At 46.0% G+C, this 15,355-nt stretch overlaps 2 protein-coding genes and 1 long non-coding RNA gene across 7 annotated transcripts; 1 reads left to right on the forward strand and 2 right to left on the reverse strand.

Moving 5' to 3' along the window:
- Positions 1–1,018: 1,018 nt before the first annotated feature.
- arhgap28 (Rho GTPase activating protein 28) lies at positions 1,019–6,147 on the forward strand. 2 transcript variants are annotated; one of them, XM_040167114.2, is made up of 14 exons: positions 1,019–1,207; positions 1,274–1,491; positions 1,641–1,749; positions 1,982–2,214; positions 2,432–2,594; positions 2,822–2,913; positions 3,008–3,085; positions 3,166–3,319; positions 4,725–4,807; positions 4,947–5,162; positions 5,246–5,362; positions 5,525–5,652; positions 5,823–5,863; positions 5,946–6,147. In XM_040167114.2, the coding sequence occupies exons 1-14, from the start codon at positions 1,033–1,035 to the stop codon at positions 6,026–6,028; spliced, it is 1,890 nt and encodes a 629-aa protein (XP_040023048.2). In that variant the 5' UTR covers positions 1,019–1,032; the 3' UTR covers positions 6,029–6,147. The 2 variants fall into 2 exon arrangements, with proteins under 2 accessions (XP_040023048.2, XP_040023049.2); XM_040167115.2 differs by having other exon boundaries at positions 5,826–5,863.
- Positions 4,148–5,428, reverse strand: LOC144390170 (uncharacterized). Its single transcript, XR_013454244.1, has 2 exons — positions 4,907–5,428; positions 4,148–4,781 (listed from the first exon to the last, which is right to left on the reverse strand). It is a non-coding gene; the product is annotated as an uncharacterized LOC144390170 (long non-coding RNA).
- Positions 6,044–14,663, reverse strand: zbtb14 (zinc finger and BTB domain containing 14). 4 transcript variants are annotated; one of them, XR_013454242.1, is made up of 11 exons: positions 14,409–14,663; positions 9,670–9,870; positions 9,321–9,491; positions 8,192–8,287; positions 7,733–7,876; positions 7,431–7,669; positions 7,263–7,348; positions 6,989–7,128; positions 6,811–6,906; positions 6,539–6,729; positions 6,354–6,508 (listed from the first exon to the last, which is right to left on the reverse strand). XR_013454242.1 is itself a non-coding variant. In XM_078096511.1 (10 exons), exons 2-10 carry the CDS (start codon positions 9,856–9,858, stop codon positions 6,589–6,591), a joined length of 1,302 nt encoding a protein of 433 aa, XP_077952637.1. In that variant the 5' UTR covers positions 9,859–9,870; positions 14,409–14,663; the 3' UTR covers positions 6,044–6,588. The 4 variants fall into 4 exon arrangements, 3 of the variants coding, with proteins under 3 accessions (XP_077952637.1, XP_077952638.1, XP_077952639.1); XM_078096511.1 differs by having other exon boundaries at positions 6,044–6,729; XM_078096512.1 differs by having other exon boundaries at positions 6,044–6,729; positions 9,670–9,858; positions 14,409–14,604.
- Between the last annotated feature and the right edge of the window lie 692 nt (positions 14,664–15,355).

The raw sequence follows: 15,355 nt of genomic DNA on the forward strand, positions 1-15,355 counted from the left end.
CTGCCTCCCCCACATCTCTCCTTAGCCCCTCCCATCTCCCCCGCTCTCTCCTCACAGATGAGCGGACCGATCGGAGGTGAGTGTTTCTTCTCTTTACATCTTCATTGTTGATGGATCACAGATTAATAACAGATGATGTGTTGTACGATAAATATACATATCTCAGATGTTAATTGTTCCAATAACAAATCAATGATTATTCAACGTATTTATTCAATAATTATTCTTTTCTAAAATCTCATTAGTTTCAAAACATTCCCTGAACATTTGTTGTTGTAATGAGGACAGCGGACTGAGATTTACATCAGACTCAAGACCGTGATCCAGTGGGTCCAGCCCCAGAACCACCAACAGAACATCTGGACTTCATTCGGACTGGTTGAAAGTTTCAGTCCGTGTTTGAGGATTTGAGAGGAATAACCAGCTCGGGTTACAGCTGAGGACTTGAGTGAAGACACTTATCTGTGATTGTCTGACACTATCCATTTCCTCCTAATGGACCCACCGGAGCAACCGACGTTAGCCTGCGTACACCACTCACTCCTCCCCGTGGAACCGGAACCATTAGACCCAGCCCCCCCCAGCCCCCGACCATGGATCAATGCACTGGAAGACACACGGTATCAATATTTAATATCAGCTCAACGTCCCTCAGCAACCACAACATCTAAAAACAACAGCAAATATACAAAACGTTTCTGATTGACTGACAGGATCTATGGGTCCTGATTGGCTCACCAGCTGGGGGGGGGGGCACTTTTATTGGCTTAGGAGCTACTTTTCAATGGACCACCAATGGCAGGCGATCTACCGGCCTTGGCGATTGGCCCCTGGATTATAGGATCTATGCATCCTGATTGGCTGGCAGGATCAATAAGCTCTGATTGGCTGGCAGGATCACTAAGCTCTGATTGGCTGGCAGGATCAATAAGCTCTGATTGGCTGGCAGGATCAATAAGCTCTGATTGGCTGGCAGGATCACTAAGCTCTGATTGGCAGACAGGATCTCTTTGCTCGCTGTGTCTCTGCAGGATGTGGACATCTCCACCTACCACCTCCTCGGCTCCCCCTCCTCTGCCTCAAACAATGACCTCTGACCTCCACCACGTCACCATGGAAACCTTCTGGAGAGAGGTGCGCAGCATCGAGGAGGAGATTGATGGAGAGGAAGAAGAGGAGGAGGATGAGGAGATGAAGAGCATAGACGGTGAGTTAAACTAATGCCAGAGTGAGACGTTGTCTTCCTGTCTGACTCGTCTGTCTTTGCCTGCAGAGGTGGAGCTGGAGGAGGCGTGGCTGATGGAGGCAGGGCTATCCTCCCTGGTCACCTCCTCTTTGTCGGAGGAGGTGCCGCCGCCCGCCGAGGTGCTGCTGTCCACGTTGACCCGACAACAAGCCGCCACGGTGAGGAGGAGGCTGGACAACTACAGCGAGACGCTGAAGACCAGAAACCGGAAGCCAATTAGAGACGTCCGAGACGTCTTCACCGAGGTAGCTTAGAGAAACATCAGTTACATTTTAAACAACGTGACACTTTAACAAAAATAATAATCTTCAATAATGGATTTAAATAGAACGATATGAACATACAACACAATATAAGAACATGTGTGTTTTCTCTCACACACACACTGTTTCAGCCCAACGATGAACCAGCAGAGAGATGTCCCGCCCCCCCGTCCCCCCCCGAGTCACCACTGAGTCAATACCACACCACTACCAAAACCATTCGGCGAAAAGCTCACAGAGGTACCAGTCCGTCAGAGGTCCCAATGCTTCTTTCTGCAGATCTAAAGTAGATCTACTGGCGGTCGGGTTGTTTTAGTTGTTCTAAAGGTGCTTTGAGTGGCTGCGGTTGTCTTTTAGGTTCGTAATTGTCCGTCAGGAGGTTGAAGTTGTCTTTAAAGCGGGTCTACTGGTCCTGCTGCTCTGTAACGGTTGGACGAAGAAATAAAAACACTTTTATTGTTTGTGTTTCCAGTTCGATCAACTCTTCCTACATTTGTTTTTGAAGATCAACCTCCTGAACACTCGTCATCCTCAACACACACACTCTCTCCGACGCGCACACACTCTCTTTGTGTCAGTTGGTCGGGACAAGCTGATTGGCTGCTGCGAGACTCTCCGTACTCGGAGGGCGTGGCTGAGCACAGGAGGGGCGGGACGTGTCAGGACTGTGTCCGTTTCCATGGAATCGATGGTGGGGATGTGCCGGTGAGTGTGACCTCTGACCTCCTGACACGCACCGTTGCTTCTAGTTTCTGTCTTTGTGTTGTATAATCACTCTATGTACAGTCACCAGAATGCGTGTGTGTGTAGGAAAGAAACTAAATGTATTTCTTTAGTGAACATCTGGTAGAACATCCAGATCTTTGACTTTGTCCAAATGACAGCAGCATGAAGCTGTGTGTGTGTGTGTGTGTGTGTGTAGTTTGTACCTGTCGCACCCTCTCAGGGCCTCGTCTCGGCAGACGACTTGTCACCATTTGACCTCACCCGCCTCGGCTTCATCTCCCACATCGAGCTCACCACCTTCCTGCTCGCTCTCGGGGTACAAACCAAAAGGCCTCGCCCCCCGCGACGAAAGACCCGGGGTGTGCTTCATTTTCACATCAGCTAGGTTTGAGACAATGTGGAGACGACGCACAGCTGAGGGAAGTTTAAACGAACAATGAAAAGTCAGAGACAAGGAATCTGATTATAATAATTATTGTCATAAAGGGGGTGTATGATGGACTGTAGCAGTAGTCATTTGTATCACTATTGTTATTATTATAGCAGCAGTGTTCGTTAATCTCCGGTGTGTGTCCCTGTCCCTCAGATAGCGGCGTCTTCGCTGTTCCTCTCAACTCGCTGTTAGAAAACGACAAGAAGAAGTTTCCAGAAGTTAAGGTTCCTGTCGTCTTCCAGAAGGTCAAGACACTGTCTGTCCACCCGTCTGTCCCTGTGTTTTCAGGATGCACTCCTCCATCGTAGTCCTGTGACAAACGTGTGTGTGTGTGTGTAGTTGTTGTGTACTTTAGAGCAGACTGGTCTGCAGACTGAAGGGATTCTCAGAGTTCCAGGATCAGCTGCTCGACTGAAGGTAACACACACACACTGTTGTTGTCATACTTCACAGAATGATGGAGTGACACCTGTCTGTCTGCTTGTCTGTTTCCTCAGTACCTGCGTGGAGAGTTAGACAGGTGCTGTGGAGAGTTCGACTGGTCTACAGTGAGACAGGTGGAGGCTGCAGGTCTGCTGAAGCTTTTCATCAGAGAGCTGCCGACACCTCTGCTGACACACACACACCTGTCCACCTACCGCTCTGTGCTGGGTACACACACACACACACCTGTCCACCTACCGCTCTGTGCTGGGTACACACACACACACACACCTGTCCACCTACTGCTCTGTGGTGGGTACACACACACACCTGTCCACCTACTGCTCTGTGGTGGGTACACACACACACCTGTCCACCTACCGCTCTGTGGTGGGTACACACACACACCTGTCCACCTACCGCTCTGTGGTGGGTACACACACACACCTGTCCACCTACTGCTCTGTGGTGGGTACACACACACACCTGTCCACCTACTGCTCTGTGGTGGGTACACACACACACCTGTCCACCTACTGCTCTGTGGTGGGTACACACACACACCTGTCCACCTACTGCTCTCTGGTGGGTACACACACACACCTGTCCACCTACTGCTCTGTGGTGGGTACACACACACACCTGTCCACCTACTGCTCTGTGGTGGGTACACACACACACCTGTCCACCTACTGCTCTGTGGTGGGTACACACACACACCTGTCCACCTACTGCTCTGTGGTGGGTACACACACACACCTGTCCACCTACTGCTCTGTGGTGGGTACACACACACACACCTGTCCACCTACTGCTCTGTGGTGGGTACACACACACACCTGTCCACCTACTGCTCTGTGGTGGGTACACACACACACCTGTCCACCTACCGCTCTGTGGTGGGTACACACACACACCTGTCCACCTACTGCTCTGTGGTGGGTACACACACACACCTGTCCACCTACTGCTCTGTGGTGGGTACACACACACACCTGTCCACCTACTGCTCTGTGGTGGGTACTGTAGGATATTAGAAATAAACTGACGACCGGGTTCATAAATTAATAAAATGCATTTAGTTTACAACATAATACAGCCATGATTCTGAAACTGTGTTTGATTTTGAAACTATATTGAACAGAATAATATCAATGTACAGTTATGCTTGTATTTAATGCAATGTAATCAATTGGAATACATGCAATACTTGTAATACTAATACATGTAATACTTGATAGCACCACAACTGATATTGACTGAGAGACCTTTGGAATGAGAGTTACATTGAACTCACCAGAAGGCTCCCAGAGGTGTGGACACTAACTTTCACACCTTTACGGGTCTGTATAAATACCTGTAGGAACCATTGTTCTGGAGTTTGCTGGTGGAGGCGACAGACGGGCACTAGGGGGGTCAAAGGACCCTGTGGAGACCAGCGGCTCCTCAGCGGAGATCTTCTTTTTACCACAACACACTTTCTTTTATTAAATACATTTGATTGTTACTTTTCGATCCACGATGTCCTTTGTCTGTCCGTTCATTTTGAACACACCGGCACACACACACACAGATGGAACCATTCCGGTGTGTGTCGACAATGTACACTGTGTGTTGTCTGGTGTCTCTACAGGTGTGTCCTCAGTGGTCCACCAGGTGCAGGCTCTTCAGCTGCTGTCGTTGTTGCTTCCTGAAGAGAACAGAGAAACACTCAGAGTAAATCCGTCCCCTCAGTACTCGCGTCACATTAGTAACTTGTCAATCAACTCAGTAAATAAACAACCAGACAGGAACAAGTGTAATGGTTATAAACACCTGAGGTCGGGTAAACCTGGTTGTGTTTCCATGGTTACAGGCTCTGCTGGCCTTCCTACGTAAGGTGGTCTCTCATCAGGACCAGAACAGGATGTCTCTGTGGAATGTCTCCATGGTAATGGCACCAAACCTGTTCACCTACTCACAACGTGGCAACAAGCGCTCCATCGCCAAGCAGCGGGAGGGGATGGAGGAGGCGGTGGGTGGAGCTCACCTGGTCCGGCTGATGATAACACACCAGGACCTTTTGTGGACCGTGAGTCAGAGGACAACACATTAACAGCCTCAGTGACATCACCTTTCGTCGTCCTTCACATGACTTCCTGTTTGCTTTGGAAGGTTCCCAGCTTCCTGCTCTCCCAGGTGAGACAGATGAACCAAGCATCCAATCAGAAACAGTTTGACCTAACTAAAGCAAAAAGACGACTGCTGAGAAGGAAGAACGACAGAAACCAGGTGAGCCTAGTTACCAGGTGGGACAAGTCAACCAGGTGGGACAGGTTAACCAGATAGGAAGTGGACTTACTTCAGAAATACGTTAGTAACTTCCTCTGATGTCATTCGTGTGAGTGACATCACACGAATGAGGTGTGTGTGTGTGTATGTGTGTGTGCGCAGATCACAGAGCTGTGTGCAGGTGTGATCAGGGTTCAAGCCCCCCTGCACACCAAGGTTTCCATGGCAATACAGCTTGATGGACAGATGAGAGCCAAAGACATCATCACGCGCTTTGAGTGTGACCACAGGTAACTCTCTCTCTCTCTCACACACACACACACACACACACACACACACACACACACACACACGTTTAAGTGCAAATGAATGGGCGGTACCTGTGGTGACGGACAGGTGTGCGGAGTAGACACACAGCAGAACTGATCTATCATCATCTATCATTGTGTTTCTCTACCAGCAGTTCTGTTCAGCATCTGTATGAAGTTGGAGGAAACATCTGTAAGCCTGAATAAACATAATAAAAGTTTGAACATATTACTGATCATCACAGATTTATTTAGAGATGATCTGTCTGTCTCAGGTGAGCGGCGGCTCCACCCTGACTGCCTCCTATTGGACGTCTACAGAGTGAATCCTGGCTGTGATTGGCTGATCAAACCCTGAAGAGCACTTTATTCATTTCTTCTGTATTTGATACGTATTTTTATTGTTCAATCATCAGATGAAACCTTTGTTCACTGATATGTTGTAAAAACGTGCTCATATTAAAAACATAAAGAGCAGCTGGTCTGTGTTGGTTGATATGAAAGCACCTGATGAAATATAATGAATAAATAAACGTTGGGGATTTTTAAAACAATCTGCTCATGAAACTGAACAGAACAACAAACTTTATACAATCAATAAATCAACCGTTTACTGTACAGACTGAAAAATGATCCTGTACATTTACAAAGAGACAAATAACAAATGATTCACAGAGGAGGGGTCCGTGTCCATAGCGTGTTCTTAACATGTCATCGTGACGTCTGTTCAGGCTCTCTGATCACAGCAGGGAAACATGACTTCAACGAGCACAGAACATTCAGAGTCTGATCAAGAAACATATTTATGCAGCAACACCTGTCCAGATGTTAGGAGCAGGCAGCTGATGAGTCCAGATGTTAGGAGCAGGCAGCTGATGAGTCCAGATGTTAGGAGCAGGCAGCTGATGAGTCCAGATGTTAGGAGCAGCCGATGCTGTCCAGATGTTGCTCCTCAGCAGCCATGGCAGCAGCCTGCAGTGCCTCCGTGTCGCTCTGCAGTGGATTCATCTGCTTCCTCTCGCTGTGCATATTGTTCTCATGACGCTTTAAATCTGACGCCTGAAGGAGCAGAAGGAAGCAGAGTTATAGAGGTACTATAGTAGCAGTATTATAGAGGTATAATAGTATCAGTAGTATTACCTTGGCGAAGGCCTTGTTGCAGGATGGACAGACGAAGGGTTTCTCTCCTCGATGTCTCCTCTCATGGTCCTTCAGGTGAGACTTGTGTTTAAACGCCTGCAGACAGACGGGTGTTTGATAAAAACCGGTCAGAGACAGACAGACAGACACCAGGTAGGAGACGGTCAGGGGAGCTCACCTTTTCACACAACTGGCAGGCGAAAGGCCTCTCGTTGCTGTGAACGCGTTCGTGTTTCTTCAGGTCTGGAGCTCGAATGAACGATTTCCCACAAACGTCACACCTGTACGGTTTAAAGCCTGTGTGAATCTTCAGGTGCTCTGAAACACACAGGTGAGGGCGGGGCCATAGTGAAACAAACTGAATCTGTAAAATGGCCCATCGTGTGTTCCCTCTTAGCTTCTCGCTATTGGTGTACGGTAATTATCTGATGACATCAGAACTGTGTTTTTACCTTTCAGGTGAGCGTGAGTGGTGAAAGCTTTGGTGCAAATCTCACAGGCAAACGGCCGCTCCGCTGAATGAAGCTTCTCATGTTTTCTGAAGACAGAAAGATCAGTTGAGCTGGTCTCTAAAGGTGTGCTGGTCTCTGTAGGTAAGCTGGTCTGGTGAAGGTATGTACCTCAGTCGGCTCTCGTCCAGGAAGGTCTTCCCACACACCTGGCATGCGAGTTGGTCCCGGTGTCCATACAGCAGGTACTCAAACTTCATGTCGGTGGTGGCCGTGGACCAGCCGGGCGGCTGCTCGTCTTTCACCTCCCCCATACTTTCTGCAAAAGTCAGGGTCTGGGTGGCGTGGTGCTCCGCCCCCAACTCTTTAGGCTCCGCCTCCATGTCAACGTCGTGGTCGTAGCAGGTTACCTGGAGAAGTCCCATGATCAGTCTGCCATTCGTTGCCAGTGTTCAGGGTGTGTGGGTTGTTACCTTTTGTACGTCCTCATTGGTCAGTTCTTTCAGGATGGCCTCCTGGACACGTAGCGCAGCAGTGGGAGACTTATCCAGCTCCTGATTGGTCGATGCCCCAACAAGGTCATCCGGGGTGGGTGTGTCATCGTGTTCTCCCAGCACCTGCGCACACACACAAACACACAATAATAATTCAATATACTATATATATTATTTAGGGATGTCAACATAAATATGTTCATCTATGCAATTAATGTGGCGGAGATTAATGCGGCAAAATGTTTTAAAGTAGTTAAAGTAACTTTTTTTAAACTTCCGGTTTAACTGAAAGTGTTCGATGAAACAAAACAGCCGCTGGAATTTCAAAATGTCCGATTAATCAGTTAATCTTTTAAAATGTATTGACCTAATATTATTGCATTATAATGTGTTGAAGAGGGTTTGATGGATCTCTGACTATGGATCAATAATTAGTACCTCGCCATCAGCGGCCAGCTGGGCCTCGGGGGGAAGCGCCATCTTCACAATGTCATAGGGGAACTTGTCTTTGTCCTCTGAAGACAGGTCTCGTTTCTAAGGACACATCATCACACAGAGGATGAGCTTTCCCTGTCAGTTGAACACGGTGAGAGTTACCTGTGTGACTGTTACCTAAGTGACTGTTACCTGTGTGACTGTTACCTAAGTGACTGTTACCTAAGTGACTGTTACCTGTGTGACTGTTACCTAAGTGACTGTTACCTAAGTGACTTAGGTAACACTCACTCTGATAACACTCACTCTGATAACAGTCACTTAGGTAACACTCACTTAGGTAACACTCACTTATCAGAGTGACTGTTATCAAAGTGACTGTTACCTAAGTGACTGTTACCTAAGTGACTTAGGTAACAGTCACTCTGATAACACTCACTCTGATAACAGTCACTTAGGTAACAGTCACTTAGGTAACACTCACTTATCAGAGTGACTGTTATCAAAGTGACTGTTACCTAAGTGACTTATCTAAGTGACTGTTACCTAAGTGACTGTTACCTAAGTGACTTAGGTAACAGTCACTCTGATAACACTCACTCTGATAACAGTCACTTAGGTAACACTCACTTATCAGAGTGACTGTTATCAAAGTGACTGTTACCTAAGTGACTTATCAGAGTGACTGTTACCTAAGTGACTTATCTAAGTGACTGTTACCTAAGTGACTTATCAGAGTGACTGTTACCTAAGTGACTTATCTAAGTGACTGTTACCTAAGTGACTTATCAGAGTGACTGTTACCTAAGTGACTTATCAGAGTGACTGTTATCAGAGTGAGTGTTACCTAAGTGACTGTTACCTAAGTGACTGTTACCTAAGTGACTGTTATCAGAGTGACTGTTACCTAAGTGACTGTTATCAGAGTGAGTGTTACCTAAGTGACTGTTATCAGAGTGACTGTTACCTAAGTGACTGTTATCAGAGTGACTGTTATCAGAGTGACTGTTACCTAAGTGAGTGTTACCCAAGTGACTGTTATCAGAGTGACTGTTATCAGAGTGACTGTTACCTAAGTGAGTGTTACCCAAGTGAGTGTTATCAGAGTGACTATTATCTGAGCGACAGTTACCTGAGAGCAGAGTTTGTCGAGGAAGCGAATGCCTAGTATCTGTCCTGATGACATCATGAGGTTGACGTCTCTCTTCTGCACTGATATCTTCGCAGTGTACATGTAGTTCAACACCTCCTCAAAGATGTCAGAGCGAATGAAGTCGATCTCAATCACAGAGGAGTTGTCCACCTGAGACAAAGTCACACAGGTGAGTCAGATTGAGTTTAGTGATGTCTTTGAGGGTACAAATGCTTAGTTTGACATACCTTTGTTTTTACCTATTTTTAGTATTTGGTTGGTACTTTGTTTTTTTAAGTGGTTAGTACCTTGTGTATTTTAAAGAGTTGTTAAACTATTAGAACAGTACCTCATGCTTTTTGAAGAGTTTTTTGAAGTAGTTTGAGCAGGCGGCGAGCACACAGCGGTGAGCTCTAAACTTGACGTCTTCGACCACCACGGCGATGTCGCAGTGTTCGCCTTCCAGGCGCTGCTCGTTCAGCAGCTTCAGGAAGATGCTCCGATGCTCATCATCCACGTACTTCACCGTCTCCGCCATCTGCGCAGTGGACTAGTTAAAGTAACCAGGTTAGATCATCACATCACTAGTTATAGTAATGTAGGATATCAAAAACTGATAACCATCTTTCCTTGAGATATCAATAAAGAAATGAGAACGATGTAATGCCAGTGTACAACTGTACATTTAAAAGTATTAACAATGCATAAATATTATTGTATTAAATGTAATGTGATCAGCTAATGCATGCATGTAATACGTAATATAACCATCTACATTGAGCGAGAAACATTGAAAATCCAACTTACATTGAACGCATCATTCAGTGTAATACCTCATTGCACCACTTTATCTAAAGCAGCGGTTCCCAAACTCAAGAACGCCGCGGCCCAATTTGAAATCTGAAAATCTTTTGCGGCCCAAACCTTTAATCACAACTCTGATCAAAACATAAACTAGGGATGATTAAATGACCTGAAGAATCTTAACAGATTAAAAATGTATTAACTGACAATGTATGTTTGGAGGAGGAGCCATCCACGCCTTAAATCTCCGGCTGCTTGTAGAATAACTTATTTCCCCGTTAAGACGGTTGAGCTGCTGTAGAGAAAAGGGCGCCGTCTCTCGCTCTTTAGTCTCATGAAGTGCTCGGCGAGAACGACAGCTTTGTTTCTCCGACGCGCCCTGAAAGCAGCTCCGTATCTCACTCAGCATCTCGCCGTCGTAGACGAGCTTTGGCGTGTTTGGCAGAGTGTAGAACCAGTACGGATCAACCAGTTAACCAATTGATCCATGTATAAGAATCCGGATTATAAGGCGTACTGTGGTTTGAGGAAACTAAAGCCTTTTACGTGCGCCTTGGAGTCCGTAAAACGCCGTATATTGACTTTAATACTACAAGAGGCGCCCCATGTGACATTGTTTTGTTTGGCGGCGCCGTTTGTTGAACAACGACAGGCGGACAAGAGCAGCCGTTTGGAGCGAGAGTCTGATGGTTTTATTAATCTGTCCGTTTAAATTGTTTGTGCTTCATCAACGAATGTTTCACATAACTAACGTGCCGCATCATAAATATTTTCATAGTAATTTCAAACTTTTCAAAATTGAAAATTAAAACCATTTTATTTATTTATTGTAAAGTGGGGTAGTCGCGCGCTCTGCGTTCGCTGGTGGGCGGTAAGAGGACAATGTGCGCTCGTCGGAGAACGAACGGAGAAAATCCGGTCAATTTTCAAAATAAAACATTTTTCAGAAGAAAAAAAAAAAAGTTCTTTCTGTGGGGCGGCCCGGTACCAAACGGCCCGGCAGCGCTCCGGTGGTTGGGGACCACTGCTCTAAATAACCTGGGTTGGCCTTGAACGCACCAGAAGACGTCATGTGCTCAGGGGACACTGACCCAATCACCACAGGAAAACTCTGCACACCTTTTTGACTGTCCATATATGTACGTGTGTGTCCCCGTGTTCGGGATTCGTAGGTGGAACCTGTAGGATATTAGAAGTGAACTGACGACCCGGTTCATAAATTAATAAAATGCATATAATGTACACCGGAACACAGCCATGATTCTGAAACTGTATCAATAAAGTAATGCGATATTATGAAACCACTGTAATTTTGAAACTGTAATCAACAGAATAATATCAATGTACAGTTATGCTTGTATTTAATGCAATGTAATCAATTGGAATACATGCAATACTTGTAATACTAATACATGTAATACTTGATAGCACCACAACTGATATTGACTGAGAGACCTTTGGAATGAGAGTTACATTGAACTCACCAGAAGGCTCCCAGAGGTGTGGACACTAACTTTCACACCTTTACGGGTCTGTATAAATACCTGTAGGAACCATTGTTCTGGAGTTTGCTGGTGGAGGCGACAGACGGGCACTAGGGGGGTCAAAGGACCCTGTGGAGACCAGCGGCTCCTCAGCGGAGATCTTCTTTTTACCACAACACACTTTCTTTTATTAAATACATTTGATTTTAACCTTTCAATCCGCGATGTCCTTTGTCTGTCCGGCGTTTCTTCATTTTGAATACAACAAACCGGTAGACAGTTAACTACATTGTAGGTGGACGGTGGCGTATCAATGGCTTATATATTGTTTTAGTCCTGGCTATGGCGTTCTAATTTGATGTGCAGCATCACCATTTTCTTCCGTACTTAATGCATTGTTTGGTAAACTCGTCTGCCACAGACGCCCAGAAATGCCAATCAGGAGAGAATTTAAGATCAGAAGCACAGAATTTTAAACACTAACTTGACACAACAGATTGAGAGAGGCCTGATTAAAGGACACAGACGCTAACGCTGGTATTACATTAATTGTCAATTAGCTGACGCTTTTATCCATAACGACGTACAATAAGTGCATTCAACCATAAGGATACAAACTCAGAAGAGCAAGAAACAAGAAAGTGCAATTTGATCAAATCGGCAAAGTTACAATTTGCTGCCATTAAAAGTACAATTTAAGTGCTAGATTTTGCTAGTCTTTTTTTTTTGTATTGCCCTACAGACCGACGTCAGCTGTCATTGCAGACCTGGTTTTCGCAGGGATTAAATATTGGTTAAAGGGTCGCCAAAATGACCATCAATGCTGTCAACGTATCCAGGAACCCAGTTCTGGCCTTTCACAATAAGATATCCTGCTTCAACACCTCCAAATAAAAGCTCTTTCCCCATCGCCCCAGCATTGCCCGAGTGGTCTTACTACTTTCTCTCATCAAAGTAACTTTCCTACAGTTGTTCGACATGTAAATGATTATGTATAATATATATATATATATATAATATATAACTCTCAGCAGGGGCTGGGTGCTGTATTACATATCAGAGGCAGCAAGGCAAGCTGGCGGTCATCGGTTACGGGTCGAGGACACGAACAGGAAAAGTGAACAAAGATGCTGATGGCTTGTTGTGGCCGCTGGACATGGAGCAGTACCAACAAAAATGCAAACAGGAAATGGAGCCTGAGGTAATAACAGGTGTCACGCAGGCACTACAATTGGAGTCCCACGAGCATGAACCCTGGATGTGTCCAGTCACCATCACTGCAGCTTGCAAAGACGTAGAAAGCGACAACATGTTTACTTTGTTTGTTTATTATTGTGATTTATATATGCAATGTCTGTTATTCCAATTGTTTATACATTATGGTGACAAATGTAGCAGTTATGCATAATCAAATACAAAAGAAATGGTAGAAGTTTGAGCGTTTGAGTATGTGCGTCTCTTAAGTGTGGAGAAAAAAAACAAAAATCCTGTTAAATTTTCTGATTTGTATTGGTTTGTTTTTTCTATAAAAATGTATTATGTTCAAGGTGCAGAACCTGTTTGTGGACTTTGTGAAGTATTTTTGCAATGTGAAGGGTGGACATTAAAGCTTTTTTTAATGCTGTTTTTTTTTTAATCAGATTAATTGAAAAAATGATGAACCAATTAATCCATTATCAAAATCATTAGTTGCAGCCCTTTAGTCAATTGAGCAGTGTGTGTTTTCATTGTTGCCGCCGTGTAATTATTAAACACGAAGGTCCGAGAGATGGAACTTTGTTGTCAATAATCAGAATCAGAAGCCATTTATTGCCACAGTCACAGTGCAGCCTGCCCTCGTCCTTGGCTGTGGCTGCAGCGTACCAGACGGTGATGGAGGAGCAGGCGATGGACTCCATCATGACGGAGTAGAAGTACACCATCACTGTCTCACACAGGCACTGGGGGCAGCTAAAGGGTCCTTCGAGGGAAGGACAACACAGGAATGTAGCTGACTAAGCCTGAAATACCAACAATTCTTCATCAAACTGATGCTGCATGTCCAACAAATACACTATTGTACTTATTCCATGTTTGATAAGTCATCTGGTGATGAAGAGGAGGAGGAGGAAGAGCTTCACCGCCACAAGTAGTTCATGTACCTCTTATACCGCGGACACGCGCATTGGAGCGTGCACGATGGATCAGGCTCAACCTCTCGGTCTGGATGGCAGACATGCTAGCTGTTAGCTTCGAGCTAACCGATCCCATGGGCCGGAACCGAGCGGCTCTGACCGGTAAACCAGTTTGGCTGGGTCCGAACCGGGACGGGTACCGGGCACCGAGTCCCGTTTCTACGCGACTCCTGTTAGTTTAAACCGCGGTTAAGTGTGCTAAGCTAAAGAGGCTAGCAGCTGCGAGCCGAACGCTGTGTCGCTTCCACCGGAGCGCGTCAGAACCGTCCAGCTCCACGGTGTTTAACGGGACGTTTCACCGGTCCGTCCCGGTGAGTACGAGGGCGCACGCGTGTGCGCGTGTCGGAGAGGCGGACCGCCTGCTGTTCGCTTTTTACTCAAGATGGCGCGTATCCGGTCTCGGTGCTGCACGCGGATTCCCCATTGAAAACCTGCGGACCGACGTCACTGGCGGAGCGCGAGCCTGCTCGCGGGCCCTCGCGCTCCGCCCGTCCCCGGGACTGACTCGCAAGCACGCGGGCATCGGTGCCGCGGCCTCGGCCACACGAACGACACCGGGAGCTCGAGTGCGCGCAGCCTCCGCGCGGTACCGATGCGGCGCGAGGAGGAGCAGGAGGAGGTCTTACCGTCGCAGCGGGTCCTCGGAGGGGGGGGTGGGCGCACCGGGAGCCACTTTGTCCGGTTGTTGTTGTTGTTTGTGTTGATGACGATGAGGACGAGCACAGAGCGGAAGGCCGCGCTTTGCGCCAGCACGCACACTGCGGGGGCACGCAGCAGCGCGCCAAACCGCCTCCGTGGGCGCGCCCGGCCGCTGCCTCTCGCGCATGTGCAGTGCGTAAGGAGCCGCCATGTTGTAGTTTAACTGTTATTTCTAATTGCCCGGATGTGGTTATACTTTTATCACCGATATGTAATTATCACATTAAAAACACAATTTGATATTTAAATGTTTATTATGGATTTAAGTTATTTTTGTAGTGTATAATTATACATGTAAATGACATGTTTTCCATTTAAAACACTATACATTTAAATTATTACAATGTATAATTATACATCAACATTAGACACCGTGTATTTAAAGTATGGTTTAGACATTTAGTCAAAGGTCATCTGTTAAGATTATAAATCTCTGATAAGTGATTTGGGGTTATGCAAATACAAACTAGATTATATCCTATTTTCTGACAGATATTTTAATGTCACCAGCCAACATGATGTCATCAATAATTGCGGCTGCTCCTCTTGACTCTATTCTTGTTAATAATTCTACTGTCTCCCCACTACTGTTTTTAAGCATCTTTCCACTGCTTGGAAAAAAATGAAAATGAAACTTATCTTGACAAAGCACAAAAAATGATTTTGTGCTTTTCAAATTCAAAGCATTTCAATTTTCTCTCATCATGGTGACGGCAATTCAGTTGCTAATAAAGATAGCAGCTAAAAGAGCGAGCAGAGCTAATGTGCTGACCCGGGAGGGAACAGGAGGCTGTGTTTCCATGGTGACGCTTTTATCAGCTGTTACCATATTCATTCAAGACATTTAGTAAACGTGCCGCCTGACAATATTAGT

Source organism: Gasterosteus aculeatus, chromosome 21 (assembly GCF_964276395.1).
Source record: "Gasterosteus aculeatus chromosome 21, fGasAcu3.hap1.1, whole genome shotgun sequence".
NCBI classification, from domain to species: Eukaryota; Metazoa; Chordata; class Actinopteri; order Perciformes; family Gasterosteidae; genus Gasterosteus; species Gasterosteus aculeatus.